This window comes from Dipodomys spectabilis, unplaced genomic scaffold (assembly GCF_019054845.1).
Source record: "Dipodomys spectabilis isolate Male_0828 unplaced genomic scaffold, ASM1905484v1 ptg000030l, whole genome shotgun sequence".
Classification (NCBI taxonomy): domain Eukaryota; kingdom Metazoa; phylum Chordata; class Mammalia; order Rodentia; family Heteromyidae; genus Dipodomys; species Dipodomys spectabilis.
This window is the reverse complement of record NW_024870707.1, coordinates 9,129,353-9,151,220: the sequence shown is the minus strand read 5'-3', so window position 1 is coordinate 9,151,220 and position 21,868 is coordinate 9,129,353. Positions and strand designations below refer to the sequence as shown.

Sequence of the window (21,868 nt, the reverse complement as noted above, 5' to 3'; positions counted from 1 at the left end):
TGAGCAGTGGGTTCACGAAGTCAGGCCTCCACATGGATGGCAAAGATGCCCGGGGCTGCAGGGGGTGCAGGTCCCCGTCCTCCAGACCCGGTGGACCTCCATCTGCTGCCATCGGGTCAGGAGGTGCTGAGCGTTCTCCAAGCGCTGCAGGCTTCTCCGCCGCTTGGCTTTGGGCACAAGGTCTGAATTCCGCACAGCCTGGTTGATAGCTCGTTGCTTGCGCCTGGAGTTTGCTGGACGTCTCTTCACCTGGGAGCTGGTTAGTGGGGGCAGGCAGCCTCCGCGGGCCGCCCGGGCCGGCCCCGCCGCCGCCTCCGGGCCGCCCTCCGGTCCTCCGGGGCGATCATGGCGCGGGCAGCCGCGACGCTGCACCCGGCTGGGCCTGCTGCGCCCGGCCTATCTCTGAGAATCTTGATTGGCTCAGTGTACCACCTGGCTCAGCCTACCCAGTGGCTGCCTTTGAGGGAGGTGACTTCCATTAGGCCAATCAGCTGTGCCTTTGGCCCAGCCTCCTGGTGCAAAAGTTGCCACTTAGTGTTTCCTTCCTTTCTCCTCCATTTTCCTAAACCCCAGAGGGAAGAAGTGCCAGGAGGAACTGGGCCCCCTCCACCTGCGTCTCATCAAGCCGTTCACCTCACTCTCTTCCCCAGGCCTCTCTCCACTGGGAGCACAGAGCTCCCCGTGCCTCTTTTCCTCCATCTTCCTCTTACTATTACCTCCCTCTTGACCCCGGACTCCCGATCTCCAGGCAGGAGGCTCTTTGCCATTTGATGACTGAGTCCATCCACCACCCAAAAGGTAACCAGCTGTGGTCTGTAGTGGAGGGACCCCAACACAGACCGGAGGACTCCTGAGAAGTCCCCCACTCCCTGTCTATAGGATCCCCCGAGCCTCCCAAGAGCCTCTCACACTTTGCTGACCCCTTGACACCTTTTAAGACTTTGGGAGCTGGGCGCCGGTGGCTCACGCCTGTAATCCTAGCTAATCAGGAGGCTAAGATCTGAGGATCAAGGTTCAAAGCCAGTCTGGGCAGGAAAGTCTGTGAGACTCTTATCTCCAATTAACTACCAGAAAACCAGAAGTGGCGCCTGTGGCTCAAGCGGTAGAGCACTAGCCTTGAGCTGAAGAGCTGACAAAAGAAAAAAGAGAAGAAGAAAAAAAAAGACTCTGGGGATGCCCTCTTCTATTTATTTTATTATTTTGAATTTATTTTATTTTTGTCGGTCGTGGGGCCTGAACTCTGGGCCTGGGCACTGTCCCTCAGCTCTTCAGCTCAAGGCTAGCGCTCTACCACTTGAGCCACAGTACTACTTCCGGCTTTTTCTGCTTATGTGGTGCTGAGGAATCGAACCCAGGGCCTCATGCATACAAGGTAAGCACTCTACCACTGAGCCACCTTCCCAGCCCGCCTTCTCCTAATTATTGGGGTCTGTTCATTTGCCTTCCCAAAGCGACAGGACAGGCCACTCCATAGTCCTACCAAATTTTCCAAAATGCACTCTAAATTGTCTGTTCCCAAAGACATCCCATTGTCTTGCTTGTGGTCTAATCTTAAGGCTCTCAGGCTGATTGATTTGCAGTAAAAACAAAAACAAAACAAAAAGAACCTCACATGTTTGTCTACTGCAATCTGGCCTCACTATCATTTAAACAATGGTCACCCTTGGCCTAGATTTGGAAACTTTGGTTTTAAAATTCTTACTGATTTAACCAATTCACCAATAAAACCGCAATAGGTCCCAGGTCCCCTATACCCCAGCTCCCACCTCCCCAGACCCAAGGCTTCTTCATTAACCTCTGCCTCCTTGCTCAGACCTCATACAAACCCAACTCCTGTCCCACCTCTTTATAGTTTCCAAGCTCCCAGGAAGGCTGTGCCCCTTGCTGCTCTATCTCAACAGTCCTTGCCTGTGGAAGATCGAGTCCAGCCTGTTTCCTTCCTTTCTCCTCCATTTCCTAAGAATAACAATGTGAGATTTTGATTTTTCTGTGTGTTTCTATACATCTTTACATACTCTTCTCTGCTGGGTGCAGGCTATGGAGATCACATGATTTTAATCTGTGGTGGGGAGATTTCCCTCAGCAGTTAGCACATACAGTGGAGGGTAGAGAGTGGGGGTAGAGGGTGGGGGGTGGGGGGGAGGCCCTGGACAGGGCCCAAAGGCCCTGTCAGTTGAAGTGATTTTTTTTTTTTAAAGCCTGAAAGAGTGGAGCCACAGAGAGCTGCCTCACCCCTTTGCCTTCAGGGTCCCGGCTGGGTCTACTGATGCCTCTGTTGTGTGATCCAGCAGGCAGAAATTGTTGCCTCCAATATCTCAGCCACCTGTACTGGCAGCCTTTGGGGTTAAGTGACTCAGAAATCCTTAAGCCTTGACTGGTTCCTAGCCTCCAAATCTCATGGTTGTGTCCACCTGAAAAAGCCTGTTTAGCCACAAGCTGCTTACAATCAGCCCATTAAGCGAGTCACTCTGTGGTCAGGCCCATTTCCCAGTGGAGGCTAAGGTGTCATGGAAATGTGAACAGACTATGGACAAACCAAGCAAAAGAGTTGGAATAGTAGAAGTAACTCAGGTTTATTTCATGCCAGATGTTGGTGGACAGAGAGGAGTTCCTTTCCAATGAGAGAGCATTGGTGTAAACACAGGGATTTAATAGGCAAGTTTAAGTTGGGGGGGTGCAGATGTGGGGCAGTCAAGTAGGCTGCAGTTGGGACAGGGGTTTACAGGATACAGGTGCAGGGCAGCCATGTAGGCTGTGGCTGGATCAACAATCACAGTTTCTGGGAAATCACGTCACACTCTGGGTCAAAAGACAACAGCAGGGCTGAGAGCGAGTGGCGCATGCCTGTAATCCTAGTTCTTCAGGAGGTTGAGATCGGAGAATTATGGTTTGAAGCTAGCCTGGGCAGGAAAGCACTTGAGACTCATCTCCAAATTAAACACCAAACAAGCTGAAGCAGAGCTGTGACTCAAGTGGTAGAGCACTAGCCTTAAGCAAAAATGCTCAGGGACAGTGCCCAGGCCCTGAGTTCAAGCTCCAGGACTGGCATGTGTGCTTGCACACACAAACACACATTCAGTAGGAATTTACAGCCACCGGAGGTTCAGTTTTACAACCATGATATCTGGAGTTCAAGAGATAACAGTAGCTTTTACTACTATGGCAGTTTCTCATCATTTTCTGTATTGTATTTCTACTAAGCTCCCTGACAAAAAGAGTTTTCTGAAATGGCCCCAGAGAATGACGTTGATGGGTAGTGAGGCCAATCTCTGGCCAGTAATCAGTATAAATTGATCTCTCAGTAATTAGACCTCTCATTCCTCAGAGACTATGGTCTTTTGTAATTTGGACAAAAGAGTTGATGCTATCTGAGGGTACTTTCATTTTCTCTGCCAATTTAAGAACAAAAAGGCATGGCAGCCTATCCTTGTGGCGCATGCCTGTAATTCTAATTACCTGGGAGGTTGAGATCTGAGGAGCATGGTTTGAAGCCAGCTAGGACAGAAAACTACATGAACTACTTTCCTCCAATTAAATGCCAATAACAAGTTGGAAGTGGTGCTGTGGCTCAAGTGGTAGAGTGCTAGCCTTGAGCAAAAAAGCTTTAGGACAATGCCCCAGGCCCGGAGTTCAAGCTCCAGGACTGGCACCAAGAAAAGAAAAAAAGGCAGCAAAATATTTGAAGTAAATAGTGCAAATTTATTTGAAAGTGAAAGGAAAGAAAGAAAAGTTGGGGGAAGCACACTATCTGAGAATGGAGAGGGGAATTTTCTAGGGGAAAACACCAAGGAGTTTTTATCTGGTTGTGCTATTGGGTCCATAGACCCTCCCTCCTGGGGATTGTATCTTGGTTGGACTGCGTAAGCAGTGGTCACTTGTTGCTGGAGAACTTTCTGATTGGATCTCCCCCACCCCACCCCCAACCAGAGGTGTAAATTTCTGATTGGACTTTTCTCACCTTGTAGCAGAAATCGAGAAGGGGGCGGGCTTGTCTGCTGCTTGGCCTTTGTAAAACACTTTCTAATTGGATCTCCTGAGCAAGGGGTCCTTCTGATTGGATCCCTTCCACCTCAAAACAGGAGGGTGAATGTGGGAGAACTTGTCTTCCACTTTTTTTTGTGGTTGTTGTTGGTTGTGGGGCTTGAATTCTGGGCCTGGGTGCTGTCCTCAGCTCTTCAGTTGAAGGCAAGCACTCTACTACTTGAGCCTCAGCCCCACTTCTAGTTTTCTGAGTGGTTTATTGGAGATAAGAGTCTTATGGATGGGCTGGGAAGGTAGCTCAGTGGTAGAGTGCTTGCCTTGCATGCATGAGGCCCTGGGTTTGATTCCTCAGCACCATATAAGCAGAAAAAGCTGGAAGTGGTGCTATGGCTCAAGTGGTAGAGCTCTAGCCTTGAGCTGAAGAGCTAAGGGACAGTGCCCAGGCCCAGAGTTCAGGCCCCACAACTGGCAAACAAACAAAAAAAAGAGTCTCATGGAGTTTCCTGCCCCGGCTGGCTTTGAACCTTGATCCTCAGATCTCAGCCTCCTGAGTAGCTAGGATTATAGGCATGAGCCACGGGCACCCAGCTTTACCTTCCACTTTGTATCTTGTTAATACCTGTTCCAGTCTTGGAACCCATGGTCCAGGGCCCACCAGGAACAAGTAAGGTATTTTGTGCTGCTCTGTTGTTCCCACCAGATTGGCCTTTGCCTCAGCTGCCCTTTTCCACCCCTCTCTAGCTAAACAAAGTCAGTTCACTGTTTCTCATTCTTCACTCATGTCCTGGTAGGTCTCTCCTTGTTGCTGGAATAATGTCCCAGTTGGCATTCTTGCTTTTTGCTAGATAAGATTTCAACCAGATGGTCTGATTCCATATTGGAGGGAAGTAACTGACTAGTCAGGGACTCTGTCTGCCAATAAGACATTTCAAGCAACAGGGAAATCAATTAGAAATAGCTCCTAAGCAGGGTTTACCTAGAGCCCATTAAGATTAAAAAGCTAAGTCTGACAAATAAGTACTTGTAAAAGTCGTCCCTCAATGGGTCTGACAGCAAATACTCCAGAGGACCAAGTCTGTCCCAAGTCTCCTTGAGCCATGATTGATTCTTGTTTTCAAGGCCACAAACTATCTCAGTCTCAAACTGATTCAGTTCAGCTCAGGTGTTGTTTAGGATCCTTTGTCTTGTAGAATTCCATGAATGAAAAATCACTGGTGATGAAGTGTGAGAGCAAAATACTGAAGTTTGTATATTTAGAAAGAAAAGCAAAGAAATACTTGCCGAGCAGGGAGAGGTCTTAAGAGTCCATTGTTGCTTGCAATCCTTTCTTTCTGGGTCTTTATGAAATTATGAGCCGGTTGGGAAGTTGGTCATGCATTTCACCGAGTCACACAGTGCCTACTGGAGAGGGGCTTATTGGCACATTTTCCTTTTTAGCCAGAGGGCAAGTTCTGTGTTGTTCTTTCACATACTACCTGCAGCCAACACAGCCTGCTGGCCCTGTGAGTGCAGCCTGGGTCCATGAAGGTTGGCACAGATAAACGCCACACTCCTAGTAGAACTCAAGAGTTGAAGCAACTTTTGGACCTGCTATCTTCCCTCTGTTGTGTGGACCCAACCTCCCTGCAGCTCAGGATTGTGATCCACAAGTGACCTGGGCCCTGAGACAGGTTGGTGGTTTAACGAAGGCCAATGGACTAGAGCTGTACAGTGGAGTTCTGGCACAGGCTGGTTTTTCTTTTGCCTGGTTGGAGTAGCGCCGGACTCCCCTTCCTCAGATGTGGACACAGTAGAGCTGGACACTTCCACTGATTCGGAGCTCCCGTAATCGCTCTAGCACTTGCTGGTCCAAGCTGGTGGCTCCCAGCCCCTGCCTATTGAGTGCCAGTTTCAGTCCTCCTTCCTGACACAGAAGCAGCACCTGGCGAGGAGAGTCTGAAGAGGTGACAAGCTTTCACGCATATCTCGCTCTGACTGCCTGATGTGCTACTCACGGAGACCCTCCTCCCCGTAGAGGACACAGAGAGAGGTCCCACAGTGGCCTTTGAATCTTCCCAGCCCTAGGCCTCAGTTTCGTTACCTGTAACTGGGGTTGCTTCCCATTAGAAAGTGGCTGTACATAGGAGCTTTATAATAAAGCTGATGCTTGAGCCCCCACCTCATTTAATTATGCTTGGGTTTCATCAGCATGGAGGTTTGAGGGCCATTGCCTGGACGATCTCTGCTGGGCTCCCTTTGGCATCCAGCTTCATACCATCTTCCCCGCTCACCCATCCCCAGATATGCCCCCTGGTCTTCCAGATCAATATGGGACTCCGCTGTGCACTTTCTCCCAGGATGTGGCCTACCTCGAAGAATCGCTGGGGGTAAAAGAGGAAAGGGGCTGGGATGAGCTTCTTGCGTCCCCAGTGGGAGATCCAGGCCAGCGTCCGGTCTGCGAAGGAAGCCCTCAGGGTCACAGGCACGCGGGCAGCCTCATCTCTCAGGCTCAAGGTGAAACTACAGAAAGCAGGCCAGAGAAGAGGATCAGCCTCCACTGTCCTCCGGCCCGTGTACAGCCCAAGGGGAGGTAGAACAGCAGCTGGAGGACTGGCAGTTTCCAAGCGCTAATGGTGCTAAGTCATTAGGAGCACCTGAGTCCTGATGACTTAGGTGCTCTAGGTAGGTGCTTGGACACATACTAGCTCAGAGGAGAGGAAAGAGCAAGTGTCACTGGCTGGAGGGTCATGGTGGAGGCCACTACCTAGCTGAAGCCTCAGTTTCTCTTCCTGAAAGGGAAAACTGTGATATTGATAATAGTAGCTAACCCCCCCTTCCCTCCCTCCTTGCCCCATTCTTCCCTCCCTCGCTTCCTCTCTCCCTCCCTTTCTTCCTTCTGTCCTCCTTCCCTCCTCCTCTCCTTTCCTCTCTTCCTTTCTTCCTTCTGTCCTTCCTCCTTCCCTTTCTTTCTCTCCCTCCCTCCCTCCTTTCTTTCCTTTTCCTTTCTTTCTTTCTTTCTTTCTTTCTCTCCCTCCCTCTCTTTTCTTTCTTTCTTTCCCTTTTCTTTCTTTCTCTCTCTCTTTCTCCTTCCCTCTCTCCCTCCCTCCTTCCCTCTCTTTCTTTCACTTTGTAGTCCAGGCTGGCTGGCTCCAGCCTCTGGAATGCTATGATTAAGCTAACATTTACTAAGTGATAACTATATTGCCTTAACTATTTTGTACATCATTTAAAGGTTAGAGTCAGCTTCCAAGGGTTTGACTCTGGCTCTGCTACTTGCTGTGACCCTGGAGGGGGGGGGGGGGGGGGAATCACTTAATTTCTCTGTGTTGGTTTCCTCAGCTGTCATTGAGGGGTAGTAACAGTACAGCATCTATCTTGTAGGGTTGTTGTTAAATGAATTAAATGAGTTAGTACAAGTAAAGTGATCGGGCAAGACAGTGCTTGGGACATCATAAGCACACAGATGCTACTTGTGTCTAAAAAATAATGCAATATGTACCTCATAAAGCCAGCCCCTCCCCCCAAGAAAAAAATAGGAATGAAGGAGTTAATGGGAGTGAAAGATAGGAAGGATCCAGTGCACAATAAGGGTGTTATAGAAATCAGGATCCTTAATCCTCACAGAAAACCTCAGGTGTCATGCAGTTTATCAGCTCATTTAACTAATGAAGGCAAGAAGTTAAATGATTTCTTCTGCTATTCTCAATAGCTTGTCCTAGTGTATGAGCCAGGATTCATGACTAGACGGAGGGAGGTCTTTCTTTTCTTTTTTTCGGGTCCAGTTGTGGTGCCTGAACTCTGGGCCTAGGCGCTGTCCCTCAGCTCGTCAGCTCAAGGCTGGCGCTCTACCACTTGAGCCACAGCGCCACTTCCTGCTTTTTTTCTTTTTGCTTATGTGGTGCTGAGGAATCGAACCCAGGGCCTCATGCATGCAAGGCAAGTGCTCTACCACTGAGCCACCTTCCCAGCCCAAGGAGGGAAGTCTTTCTACTGCCTGGCATCCACCTCTCAAGTAGGGTCCCTAGACTCTGTTCTGTGTCTCAGAAGCTTCTCGATACCTTCTTTGAGGCAGCTGAGGTAAGTGGAGACAGAGGATGCAGACAGTGGGACCAAGTGGAGGGGAAGCCCACTCTGGTGGGGGAGGGGGGGGTTCAGTGGCTCCTATGGATCCCTTCCGGCATTGGAAAGGAGACTGACTGCAAGACTTTCAGGTAGGAGGAAGGCTGGAAGGTAAGGCTGTGGGAGAATGGATATGCATGGAGATGGATATGCATAAGAACACATGGAGCTTCTACACTGTGGCTGGGCCTGTCTCCAGCTTCCTGTCCCACCAGGCACCCATCCCAGACAGGGCTTACAGTCTTCCCATCAGCCTGGGAGCTCTGAGCAGTCCCAGTGCCTCCCTCACCTCTCTCCACAGGACTGGCTAAAGACTCCCTCTAGATGCTCTACAAACTCTATGCAGCTCTTGGAGGTTGTGGCCAGGCATCCCACTCAGGCTGGAATGGGAAGGAGGGGCAGACCCGCACTGCCAATGAGCTCCAGGGAGCCCGCTTTTGTTTTCTCAGTCCAATGTATTGTTTCTGAAAACAGCAGCAGCATTCATGGCGTGCCTCGCCAAGTGCCAGGCATTGTGCTGCGTCTGCAGGCCTGTGGCCCACAGCTGAACTGGCCTATAGGAATACTGTTCAATCTCAACTCAATCTCAAATTCAAAAGCTGAGTTATTAAAGGATGGTTTTCAACTTCTCTCTTATTTTTTTATTTTTTGGTTGGTTGTGGGGCTTGAACTCTGGGCCTGGGTGCTGTCCCTTAGCTCTTCAGCTCAAGGCCAGCGCAATACCACTTGAGCCACAGCGCCACTTCCAGTTTTCTGGTAGTTTATTGGAGATAAGAGTCTCACGGACTTTCCTGCCCTGGCTGGCTTTGAACTGAGATCCTCAGATCTCAGCCTCCTGAGTAGCTAGGATTACAGGCGTGAGCCACCAGTACCCGGCTTCAACTTCTCTTTTAAAAATTGCCATCCACTGGTGGCTCATATCTGTAATCCTGTAATCAAAGTTCAAAGTCAACATTCAGGCAGGAATGTCTGAGATTCTTATCTCCAATGTACCACCGAAGAGCCAGAACCTTAAGTACAAAAGCTCAGGGATAACACCCAGGCCCTAGGTGTTAACACCCAGGCACAAACAAGAACCAGAAAATGTGACATGACTAGACTTAGGGAAATATTCTTTCTTCCCAACTTGGCACCTCAGCATTTCTGTGAGCTGTGTGGTCTCTGAGTTCGTGTGTATTCCCTCGTTGTATGAACTATGCCACTGAGCTACAAGGGCAGGGAAGTGTTCTTTTGATCACTGGCATCTTCTCATTTCCCCTTATCAGATTGGGATTACTTTCCTATTTTTTTTTTCCAACAGAGAAACAAAAATAGACTTTTAGAGAGGCCTAATGACTTTGTAAGCATTAAGCCCACCTTTGGTCCTCAGCTCCACCCAGACCTGAGCTCCTCCCTGCCCTGGAGTTCCTGCCATACAGCTGGCTCCTCCCTCTCTCTGTCCAGATCCACCTGAACTTCCACCTACCTCACTTCCAACCCCCAGACCCTGCTGCTATCTAGATAGTAGAGGGCACCATGCGCTCTCTCTCCAAGGGAAATATGGCTCCTCTAATAAACCTTGTAATAATCTTTGTCCTGTGCCTCCCTGTCTTCACATGGTCCCCTGGGATGGATGTGATGGCTCCTTCCAAACTTGCTCAGACAGGTGAAGTTTACAAGAAATCAAGAATCTAACCAGTCATGCCTGGTTTTGGAGGATCATACTATCCAGGTCTGTGCTTCATGCCTGCCCCCAGAATTCACACATGGGATCAGTCAAGGGGTAGAGAGGTCAGTGACTTAAATATTCAAACAAAACAAAACAAAGTGCCGGGCACCATTGGCTCACACCTGAAATCCTAGCTACTCAGGAGGCTGAGATCTGAGGACCCAGGTTTGAAGCCAGCCTGGGCAGGAAAAGTCCCTGAGACTCTTATCCCCAATTAATCACAGAAAAAGTCAGAAGTGGTGCTGTAGCTCAAGTGGTAGAATGCTAGCCTTTAGCCAAAGGACAGCTCCCAGGTCCAGAGTTCAAGGCCCAGGACCGGCAAAAAAACACAAAACACAAAAACAGGAAGAACATAGAGTGTTGTTCCCACTCTCTCTTCTCCTGTTTTCTCTGAGATAATTCTGATACCACCCCACTGTGGAGTACTTACTGTGTGCCGCTAGGTACTATCCTGAGTACTACCCCCCATCCCCCAACAAGCATTATCATTACTTTTCAGATAAGGAAGCCCAGGCACAAAGAAGAAAAGTAATTACCCTCAGGTTGCCCAGATCAGTACATTTCCTGAGCAGATGACAACCCAGTCAACTTAGCCTAGATAAGAAAAAAAAAAAAGTCCACTAGTTTTCTTTAAAGTAGCAGCAGGAGGCAGTGAGACAGCAGGATTTCAAGCCGGGCGCTGGTGGCTCACGCCTGCAATCCTAGCTACTCAGGAGGCTGAGATCTGAGGATCGAGGTTCAAAGCCAGCCTGGGCAGGAGAGACCGTGAGACTCCTATCTCCAATAAACCACCAGAAAACTGGAAGTGGCGCTGTGGCTCAAGTGGTAGAGCGCTCGCCTTGAGCTGAAGAGCTGAAGGACAGCGCCCAAGCCCAGAGTTCAAGCCCCACGACCGACCAAAAAAAAAAAAAAAGACAGCAGGATTTCATCCACAGTTCTTGGTTTTAGCACCCCCTGGAGGAGACGTCAGGTAGTACCCATTTAGTAATTGTCTTTTGAATTCCTGGCTTCCAGGTACCAGCCCCTTCATCCTAGGGCTGTTCCCTAAACTAAGCATGGTAGGAAGTCAGTACCCTCTCTGGGCCTCACCCTGTGCCTGCAAAGCTCTTTCCTGGGATCTGGGATGTGGGCCTAGTTGGTCTGAGGAGAGATCAGCTACTAATCCCAATCTCAGCCTGACTTTCATAAGCTCTGTGACTTTAGGCAAAGTACTTCTTTCTGTTTTCTCTTCTGCTTTTTTCTTTTTCGGTCAGTCGTGGGGCTTGAGAGGCGCTGTCCCTCAGCTCTTCAGTTCAAGGCAATCGCTCTACCACTTGAGCCACAGCGCCATTTCTGGTTTTCTGGTGGTTAATTGGAGATAATTGAACCATGATCCTCAGATCTCAGCCTCCTGAGTAGCTAGGATTTACAGGTGTGAGACGCTGGCACCTGGCTTTGTTTTCTCTTCTGTAAGAAGTTGGATGGTGGTGCTGGGAAATGAAAAGAAGGGAATGTTTCACTGAATAACTTACTCCTTTGGCTCTTTCATGACCAGTCCTCGAACTATGATGACTTGTCCAGGCCAGAGACCTCGAGAAAGAGCACGTGAGCAGGGCAATTCCTGGAGAAAATAGGAGATTACCGAGTAGGGCGGTTACAGTGTTCAGGGTGGACTCCACACCTAGGCTTCACCAGCTACCCTTGGGGACCCGGCTAGCACCAGGGCAGGCAAATTTACCTGTTTGCTTGAAGCTAGGAGATTCAGCTCTGCCCTCTTATTAAGCACCTGCTGCATGCCTACAGGAAGCTCCCTCTAACCATTCATGCTGAGCTCAATATGTGAGCACCATGACTGCTCTCTGAATTGTCATGACTATTCAGTGGCTCACCCTCCCCCAGCCTGTGAGCAGCTAGAGGGCCAGGGCTGGCGTGTTCCTCTGTTCTAATACCTGGTCCTGGGTCTGAGCACAGGGTAAATGGAGAGAAGGTAAAGTGAGGCTGCCTGGGACTTGAGCCTGGAGCTGTGCAGCCCACCCACAGCAGCAGTATTCCAAAAAGAAAGGGAAACTGCTGAGCACCAGTGGCTCACGCCTGTAATACAAGCTGCTCAGGAGGCTGAGATCTGAGGATCGTGGTTCGAAGCCAGTTCAGACAGGAAAGCGGGTGAGACTTATCTCCAGCAAAAGGTTGGAAGTGAAAAACCAGAAAGCAGGTACTTAAAAGGAGTCAGGTGTGGCCAAAGGGACAGTGAATGAAGAGGAGCAGGGGGAAATGCAAACAAGAATTTAATACACCTATAAACTTAAGAAGAGTGAGGGAAGGGGTAGGCAGGGGAGGAATGCGTGAGTATAGGGAAAGGGGTGACATTGTTCAGGATACACTCTATTCATAAACCGCTTTGTTAAATAGCAAATCCTTTGTCTAACTACTTAAAGATAATTTTTTTTAAGCCAGAAGTGAAGCTGTGGCTCAAGTGGTAGCGTGCTAGTCTTGAGCACAAAAGCTCAGGGACAGTGCCCAGGACCAGAAATAAAGAAAACCATGGGAACAGAGGAGCTACGAGTGGACCACAGGAATGTCACTTACCAGCCGAGCACTGTACAGCAGAAAGGGCTGTCGGGAAAGAAGGAAGCAGGATGAGGCTACTGGTGTTTGCTTGGGGAAAACTTCCTCATGCCATTCTTACGTACTGGGGAAACTTGGGGTGTGAGCTTCTTATAGCAATGAGAGAGTCCTTGGGGCCCCCGTAGGGTCCTCTTAAATGCAGAGACCCAACATCTCTGGATTACATCGTGGGGGGGGGTCATGTTCCTCATTTCCCCTTCAGTGAGACCAATCTACCCATGTGTACAGGGCCGTTCTGAGAACCACAAACTCCAACAGAAAGGCATCTTCTGAGGGGACTCACAGATTCTGGGAGCCACCCTCATCTATTTTCCCAAGCTGGTCCTAGACGGGCTGGGAGAGGTAAATGCAGGTTCTCTAGGGGCTGATGGGAGCTGGGCAGATCCATGGCCACGTGAGCAGAGAGAGAAGGGTCAGCCAGCCCGGTGCCGAGTGGAGGGGCAGAAGAACCTGCCTGTCCCAATAGTGTGGTTGTCCAATGCTCAACGGCAAGGACTGGCCTTGCTGCCAGGAAACTCACATGTCCGGCTGGATATTCTTTGCTGCCCTCTGCAAATGGCTGTTTGGGAAGAGGAAAAACAAAGACAAGCACTGGCAATATTCGGGACTACTGGAAGTCTTAAGAGCCATTTATTTGACCCTGGCCTTGCCTTCCTCCATCCCACACAGCTTGTCATGGGTCCTAAATCTGGAATTTTGAAACTATGGGTTCCTGGCCTTGTCTCTGACAGGACAAACCACAACCTCCAGGGGCCGACTCACAAGCCCGAACTTGGAAGGATTTTCTTAGCCAGCTTGCTGGAGCTTTGTGGCTTTATTTATTTATTTTGTCCATTGTGAGGCTTGAACTCAGGGCCTAGACACTGAGTACTTTTGCTAATGCTCTACTACTTTGAGCCACTGAGCTACTTCTGCTTTTCTGGGGGTTAATTGGAGATAAAAGTCTTACTGACTCTGGGGCTGGCTTTGAACCGCGATCCTCAGATCTCAGCTTCCTGAGTAGCTAGGATGACAGGTGTAAGCCACTGGAGCCCAGCTTGCTACAAGGGCTTTAATAAGCCAAGTCCTTCCCTGGCTGGCATAGCTCCTCCAAGTTGTCCAGCCCCCCTGCAGCCAGGGCTCCCCCTCCCCTGTGGCTCCTGCACACCTGTCTGCTGTCACCTTGCCTCCCTCCTCCGCCGATTCACTTCTGACACTTCTGTGGCTCTTCCTCCTAGGTGATTACTAGTGTCCAAGGTTTCCTTTGTCTCGTGGTCTGTGGTGGGTGATTGGGCCCCGGGCTTGTGCGGGGATCAGGCGAAGTCAAAGGCCATTAGCACGCAAGCCAACTTACATTGACGTTAAGGAATCCAACCGCTTTCACCAAGATGTCGCCATAGATGCCCAGAGTATTTACCCGACACAGAGGGAGCCGGTAGCGGAAGTGGAGAAAGTGCTTTCCATTTACGCTCACCTGGAGAGGCAGAGGGTTTGGCTTGATGGAGTCTAGAGTTCACTGGATCCATTAGCTCATGCCAGGCATCAGTGAACATGACTCCCTGGCTTTGTACCTATTTCGCTTCATACCAAACATATGATGAGCTTAAGTAACTAACCTAAGGTAGCTGGGCGACCCCACCTCCACTCCCGCCCCCGTGGCTCACTGTAATACTAGCTACTCAGGAGGCTGAGATCTGAGGATCACGGTTCAAAGCCAGCCCGAACAGGAAAGTCTGTGAGACTCTTATCTCCAATAAACCACTAGAAAACTGGAAGTGGTGCTGTGGCTCAAGTGGTAGAGCGCTCGCCTTGAGCTGAAGAGTGCAGGGACAGCGCCCAGGCCCAGAGTTCAAGCCCCACAACCGACAAATAAATAAATAAAAAATAAATTTTAAAAAATAACCTAAGGTAGCAATGTTGTTCTAGGGCTTGAACTCAGAGCCTGGGCACTGTCCTTGAGTGTTTTTGCTTATGGCTAGCTTACTACTACTTGAGCCACAGCACCTCTTCTGGCATTTTTGGTGGTTAACTGGAGATAAGAATCTCATCTGGCTTTGAACCAGTATCCTCAGATCTCAGCCTCCTAGTGGCTGGGATTATAGGCATGAGCCACCCAGCTCCATGTCCTCTTTTTATCTATGACCAAGCATTACTTTTACTTAGCAGACATGAAGCATTCCCATCATCCCACCTACGGATGAGGAAACCGAGGCCCAAGAGGCTGAGAGCTCACTCAGACCCCCGGCCGGCCCCTCACCAGCTGCCTGGTCCTCTGGAGCTGTCAGAAGGTCCCATCATGTCTGGTAGACGCTCGTATCAGAAGTCAGAGTGTTGAGGTCAAGTTCTCTTTCTCTGACCCCTGTAGCCTCAGCTGGCAGATGAGGAATCATGAGAGCACTTGCCTTGGAGGGCGTAGTAAGAACTAAATGAGCTGATGCATGCAAAGGGTTTAAAAGAGTGACTGGCAGGCACCCTGAGCGCTTGTTACCACTAAGACATTGGATCTCTCTCCAGAGTCAAGCACTATAGAGTTCTCTTTGTGTGTGCCCACACACACACATACCAGTCCTGGGTCTTGAACTCAGGGCCCAGGCACTGTCCCTGAGCTTTTGTGCTCAAGGGTAATACTCTACCACTTTAGCCACAGCTCCACATCGGCTTTTTGCTGGTTAATTGGAAATAGTCTCATGAACTTTCTTTCAGGCTGGCTTTGAACTGTGATCCTCAGATCTCAGTCTCCTGAGTGGCCAGGATTACAGATGTGAGCCACCAGCGCCCAGCCAGAGAGCTCTTTCGCTGCCAGCCTGGAACAAGGTATGGCAGGTCCTTGGTTCTCTCCCTACAAAGCTGAATGGCCCAAGGGAAGGGAGAGAAGAGGGGTACAAGTTCTTGATTAGTCAGCAACGATGGTGTCTACTCACCTTCATCTTCTCGTTCTCAAAGAGAAAGAGGATGATGAAGCTGGCCCCTCTCCGCAGGTCCAGGCCAGGCCAGCGGACCTCTGCCTGCCACTGTCCACTGTGCAGGCTGTTGCAGATGACATGGGGCGTGGTGGTGTGGAAGCGAGGGTTGAAGTGGATGGCAATGTCTGGCCGGGGACTCAGGCTGCAGCCACACTGAAAGTCGACCTGAAACCTGGGGGCAGTGAGTGGCATCTTGCTGTGCCACTCTGCTCATGACCCACAGAGATCCCCAAGGCAAAGATTAGCCCTCAGCCCAACCCCTCTCACTTTGAGCTCCAGCACTGCCCACCCGCACCCCCCTTCCCCGCACCCCCCTTACCTGCGGGCGTGCAGAGGGACCACACCCTGAAGCATGACCATCTTGCCTGCATACAGACCGCCAAAGATTGTGGTGACATAAGGAATTACCTGAACAAAAAGGAATGAGACCTCCACATGCAGGCCGGAGAGGGAACCCACGGCCTCGCTGTTTGGGATGTGGAAAGGGAGGAACAAGAAACTCAACGTCCTCACCCCCCAAAAAAAATGCAAACTAGGATTTCATTAGAAAATGGTTTTTTTTAATGGTGTAAAAAATTCAGTTTTCCCTGGGATAGTCTCTCCAGCCTATTACCTTTCTTTTTTTTTTCTTCTTTTTTTTTTTTTTTTTTTTTTGCTTATGTGGTGCTGAGGAATCGAACCCAGGGCCTCTGGCATGCAAGGCAAGTGCTCTGCCACTGAGCCACCTTCCCAGCCCCTCCAGCCTGTTACTTTTCTTTGGGATGTACATATATCAAAGCCCTGACGATGCATGGTTCATCCCCACTGCCTGCTTAGAGTGCCAGCCAATTAGCTCTCCCGAGCCCTAGGCACAATGGGCTGTGTGGAGCCAGTGAGGCAGGCATGGACTGGATGCGGCACTGGTCCCCTACAGGCTTGGTGTGGAGGCTTCCTGAGGCCTGTTTAAGAATCAGGATCTGGGAACTGAGAGCTGGCCTTGACTGGGACGCTTGGAGAAATACCTAGCACTGATCAGCTACCCACCTGGCCCACCTTTCTTCTCTTTCCTGAACCTCATTAGAGAAGGGCTGGCTGGCTGTTTTCCCTGTGAGATCACCTGCTTCTCAAAGCTAGAACTCACTACCCAGGAGGCTGAGATCTGAGGATCGTCCTTTAAAGCCAGCCTGAGCTGGCTTTAAAAGTCCATGAGACTCTTATCACCAATCAACTATGAAAAAGCCAGAAGTGGAGTTGTGGCTCAAGTAAGTGGTAGGGTACCAACCTTGAGCAAAAAGCTAAGCAAGAGTACTGGCCCTGAGTTCAAGCCTGAGTACTGGCAAAAAAACACAACATAAAAATGTTAAAAAGCCCAGTGCTGGTGGCTCATGCCTATAATCCTAGCTACTCAAGAGGCTGAGATCGGAGGATCACATGGTTCAAAGCCAGCCTAAGCAGGAACATCCATGAGACTCTTAGCTCCAATGAACCACCAGAAAATTGGAAGTGGCTCTGTGGCTCAAGTGGTAGAGCGCTAGCCTTGAGCTGAAGAGCTGAGGGACAGTTGCCCAGGCCTAGAGTTCAAAATCCATGACTGATTTTTTAAAAATTGAAAAAAAAAAAGGGTTGAGCTTTGCTTTTCCCCTTTGGTAGGCTCAGCACCTGTCAGTTGACACAGCATGGGCTTGGTGGAGATGTTTGCAGAAGGAATGTAAGTAGAACAGCACATACACTTTGGACAGGATCACAAGACAAGCTTGCCAAGCTGCAGCGGCAATCAGAAGCCCAAGATCACCTGGAAAGAACTGAGATCTCAGCAGCGCCTTCCAGGTGAGCTTCCAGCAGGGATCTTGATTCCTGAACCTTCTTAGGGATCTTGATTCCTGAACCTTCTCTCCCCACTAGACCGATCCTGGCCTAAGGGCATTTCAGGAGGAACCTTAAAGGTTCCAGGCTAGGGCTTCCATATGTCAGTGCAGCTCCTGGCTTTCCCTTTCCACACCCCTGCTCCTGGCGGAGTATGTGATTGACTGGGCTCATGCAGCCTCTGGGAGCAGAGGGCCAAGTAAGGGAAAGTGATCTTCAGTGCTCACTAGTTCCAGAACTAGTGCTGGGAGTTTAGTACTCTGTAAAGCCTCTGTAGCTTCAGAACATCCTCCAGGCACTAGAACAGAAGGAGGGAGAGTGGACCCCCCTCCCCCCATCCCTGATCAGAAGGCTCCCCCAAGCCTCCCTCCCAGGCTAGAGATGAAACTGTTTTTCTTAATAATCAGTATTCCCCCTCAATGACCCCCCCCCTTACCCCAAACCCCATTTTTCTAGCCACCCATCCCAACACAGCACTGGATTTCCTTCTAAGGCTAAATAAAATTCAAGGACCCAGACAGGCACCGGTGGCTCACGCCTGTCATCCTATCTACTCAGGAGGCTGAGATCTGAGGATCAGGGTTCAAAGCCAGCCTGGGCAGGTCAGTCCCTGAGACTCTTATCTCCAATAAACCACCAGAAACCTGGAAGAGGCGCAGTGGCTCAAGTGGTAGAGCGCTATCCTTGAGCTGACGAGCGCAGGGACAGTGCCCAGGCCCAGAGTTCAAGCCCCATGACTGACAAAAGAAAAAATTAAATAAAATCCAAGGATCCAGGCACACCTAAGTGGGGATTTGCGGATCAGCCACTTTGCTAAACTCAAAGAGAATCTTCTAGAGCCCCAGGCAAGTCCTAGGAATGCAGGCAAGGCTCAAGTGGTTTCTGTCCCGGGAAGGTGTGGGCCGGAGGGGAGGGGCCCTGAGGGTCCCAGTGCAGGGTCAGCGGCTCACCGGGTGGAAGATGGGCGGCTGCAGGATGAAGCTGTCAGGAATCGGGTCCAGGGCTTCTCCAGGTGCCATGAGGGGTGGGGCAGCCCCGCCTCGGGCTGCGGATCTCAATTCCAGGAGCTCTGTGAGCACTGGACTGCTGTTTCCCAGCCAGCCTCCTCCGCCCCGCGCAGCTCTGCCAGCTGTTAGCCTGACCTGTGCCCTGAAGGCTCCTAATGCTGTCTGCAGGAGACCTGGGAGGGGAGCTGCCACCTCAGGCCCACACAAGGCCCCAGCTGCGGGGGTGCAAGCAGCTCCGGGGAGACTGGCGCTCTTTCCAGAAACTCTGTGTTCAGGGGCGGGTCACTGGCCCTGGCCATCCAACTGGCTCCTCTGGGACTGAAGCACATGGCCAAAGCAGGAGGAAGCCAGGGGCTGGCTCCTCAGAAGGCCAGGGGGATTTGTGTTTCCAGAGGCTTCCCTGACCACCACCCCCTCCCCATCAGAGCAGGGGGTGGTGTAGGTCAGAGCTGGAGAAATACTACCATACCTCCAGCTTCTGGGATCCTCCTACTCACCTTAATCTGTCTTATTTCCCTGTCACCTTCTCCTTTCCCTCCCCCTCCTCCCCCTCTTCCTTCTTGTCTTGTGTTCCTGGAAGCTCCATTTCAGCATTAGTTGGAAATGTCAGGGCCCAGCTGGCATCACAAGAAACTGGAATGAGCAGAAAGGGGGTTGGAGGGTCCCCTGAGGCTCAGAAGAGGCAAGCCATGGGCAGTGGGATCACTGGGCTTCAGGGGAAAGAGACCCGGATGCTGGCATGCTCAGCCTCTGCTTGAATGAACTTTGTACTCTTGGACAAGCCGCTTCCCTCCTTTGGCCTCCTTGGTGTAGCTCCACGTAGAGAGGGTAACCATAGCAACGTCTTTCAGGAGGTCTGTGGCTAAGAGTGGGGTAAGATCAGAGTCTTGGGAGAGTCCTTGCAGTTCTGGTTCCAGCTCCAGTGAGGCTTTGTCTTTGAAAGTTGTACAACTTCTCAACTCTGGCCTGGGTTTGGGAGGTCTCTGGATCTGACCATGCTGTTAGACTTGGCAGGGAGCAGGCTGGGCACATGGTCAATGCAGGCAAGAGCGTATGAAGGTCCTGGAATGAGGAATCAGGAATGCCAACAAGAAAGCTTAACAAAACAAATACCAAGGAAGCGGAAATGTGATTTGTCAGAAGGAGAGGTTCAGGGAAGGGAGGGGGGGGGCAGATGAATGGAAAGAGGCAGGAGGTAATCTCTAGAGTTCAGGTTCATTTTCACTGCCAATTAAAGGACAAAAGAAGAATGGAAAGTAAACAAAGCAAGTTTATTTGAGAGTGAAAGGAAAGAAGAGCTTAGGAGAGCAGATCTCTGAGAATGGATTTCCTGGTGATGGGAAAACTCCCTCCGCATCTTTGTCTGGTCCTGTTAAATATTAGTCCTCTCCTCCTTGGATTCTTGTGGGGAAAGTGTCTTTGGATGCCTTCCGTCTGGGACCCCAAGCACAGAAGTTCTTGTCTGATTGGACTCTTCCTACCTTGGAACAGAAAGGCAGAAGTGAAGGTTTGCCTTCTACTTGGCCTTTCCTAGCTTTTGCTTGGGTCATCTGAGCAAGGAAGTATGAAGGATTCTAGAACTGATCTGTGAGACCTGGAAAGAGTTAAGAGCTTGGAAAGCCATCTCTAACAGCGCAAGCGCTGTGCCCTAGAAGGCGCAGACAAGGCAAGATAGAGGTATAAGTTACTACCCTGAGTGTGTTTAACTGAGGGCTGTTTGGACACTAAAAGCTTAAGACCTTGGAGCTAAGGTGGATGTCTGTGTTACAGTTGCAATGTTTATTGCTCCCTTCTGCTCCCCAATGACTCCCTAACAATAAGAGAGTCAATTATCGCTTTGTACACAAACTATCCCTTATCTAAATGGTTGTAACCACTAGATAGATGCCCTAGTACACACCTGTAACTTCCCACCCCACCGTTCCTATCATTTCTCATTTCTTTGGCTTGTACCCTGTATCACGCTGTTCCATGGTCACAGTGGATTGAATCTCCTCGCATCTTGGAATCCAAGGGTGGAAGTGGGAAAGTATTTCCTTCCTGTGTGTTTGGGCAGTAGGCACATAGGTACAGGTTTTAGAACCCACTGCTCAGAGCCTGATGGGAATAAAACAGGTGATCTGTACTATTCCATTGCAGCTGGCCATATTGGCCTTTGCCTCAGGTGCCCTTTTCTATCCCTACAACATAACCAGGGTCAGACAGGTGTTCCTCAGGTGAGCGAATACAGACATTCAATTCCATGTATATATTTGGAAATGGGAACACATAATTTGAGAGTATGGGTGGGTTTGGGTAGATAGGGTAGAAGAGACACTCTAACAGAGTGCGGATGCTTTCAAAGAGAGAGGCCTAGCTGTTTGGCTCTCAGGGGTATTTATATGGTAAAGGCAGGGAGGGGTCTTGTCATATGTCGAGAAAACAGAGAATCCATCTTTTTGAAGGATCAAATCTTCGAGTCTTTATTAAGGGCTGGTGGACTCCTCCTGTCTCAAAGACCAGCAGCCAGCAAATACATGTAACATTGGTGGGAAACCAACCCATGAAGGACAGAGAGGAAAGAAAGAACAAAAACGATACAAACAAACCAATTCAGCTCCACTGGAGAGCTGAAGTGGTGAGCAGAGAAGATAGGAGATGGGGCATAAACACGTAGACTTGTGGCTTGGTCCTGGCCTAATAGGGTCAGGTCAGGGGACAGGGTCAAAGGAAACTCAAGTCCCAAGCATTGGACTGACAGCTTTAGTAACCTATCATACAAGTGTCCACCCCTGCCTTCAGGGATTTGGGCTTGCCCATCACCTGGGAGGTGGGGCCTCAACTTCCCCCAGTATGGAGACAAGATAACAGACCCTACATCCACTCTGTGGTCAAGATGGCAGCCCAGACTTGATCTCCTACTTCAGTCTGACTTAAAGACAGGAAAAGATACTTCGCATTGTTACACTTACTAAGTTCCTGGTCTTGTTTACCATTCTTGCTGTTTACATTTTGGGTCCACCTTAAGGTTACTTTGGGGGAACATTTCGCTCAGGAAGGGATACATGGTGCCAAACAAATGTTAATTCTTGGGGTGAGAAACACATCTCTCAGGAAGAAATGCATCCTGTTGTTTCTCTTTGAAGCAAAGATAGTGCTTCTGTTTCTAAATACCTTCTTTCTGAGTTGCTTTCACTAGGCCTCATTTTCAAGTGTACCTCTTTTTCCTTATTTTATTTTTTGGTGCCAGTCCTAGAGAGCTTAAACACAGGGCCAGCGCTATGTCCCTGAGCTTTTTTGCTCAAGGATAGTGCTCTACCACTTCAGCCACAGTTCTACTTCTGGCTTTTTGGTGGTTAATTGGAGATAGGAGTCTCACCAGCTTTCCTGCCCTGGCTGACTTTGAATCAACGATTCTCAGACAGCTGCCTGAGTAGCTAGGATTACAGGCATGAGCCACCAGCACCTGGCTGCACTTCTTTTAAATGTTTTATGGGTTTGGTTTTGTATTCTACTAACTAATTATTGCTGGTAAAGTAAATGCCTTGCATTTATTTGTTTGGAGTGACATTGTCCAAAAAGAAATGCACTCAATATCTGACTTATATAACTGTAACTCTTCTGTACATCACCTTTATAATAACAACAACAAAATAAAAATTACAAAAAAAAAAAAAAAGGAAGGGCTGGGAAGGTGGCTCTGTGGT

The 21,868-nt window shown here is 49.8% G+C and overlaps 1 protein-coding gene across 2 annotated transcripts; it reads right to left on the bottom strand.

Annotated features, from left to right (window-relative positions):
- Positions 1 to 5,246: 5,246 nt before the first annotated feature.
- Lgals12 (galectin 12) lies at positions 5,247 to 18,307 on the bottom strand. Of its 2 annotated transcripts, XM_042676281.1 has the most exons (9): positions 18,126 to 18,307; positions 15,653 to 15,741; positions 15,292 to 15,505; positions 13,725 to 13,844; positions 12,912 to 12,950; positions 12,353 to 12,379; positions 11,299 to 11,387; positions 6,330 to 6,480; positions 5,247 to 5,902 (listed from the first exon to the last, which is right to left on the bottom strand). In XM_042676281.1, exons 1-9 carry the CDS (start codon positions 18,192 to 18,194, stop codon positions 5,756 to 5,758), a joined length of 945 nt encoding a protein of 314 aa, XP_042532215.1. In that variant the 5' UTR covers positions 18,195 to 18,307; the 3' UTR covers positions 5,247 to 5,755. The 2 variants fall into 2 exon arrangements, with proteins under 2 accessions (XP_042532215.1, XP_042532216.1); XM_042676282.1 differs by lacking the exon at positions 12,353 to 12,379.
- Between the last annotated feature and the right edge of the window lie 3,561 nt (positions 18,308 to 21,868).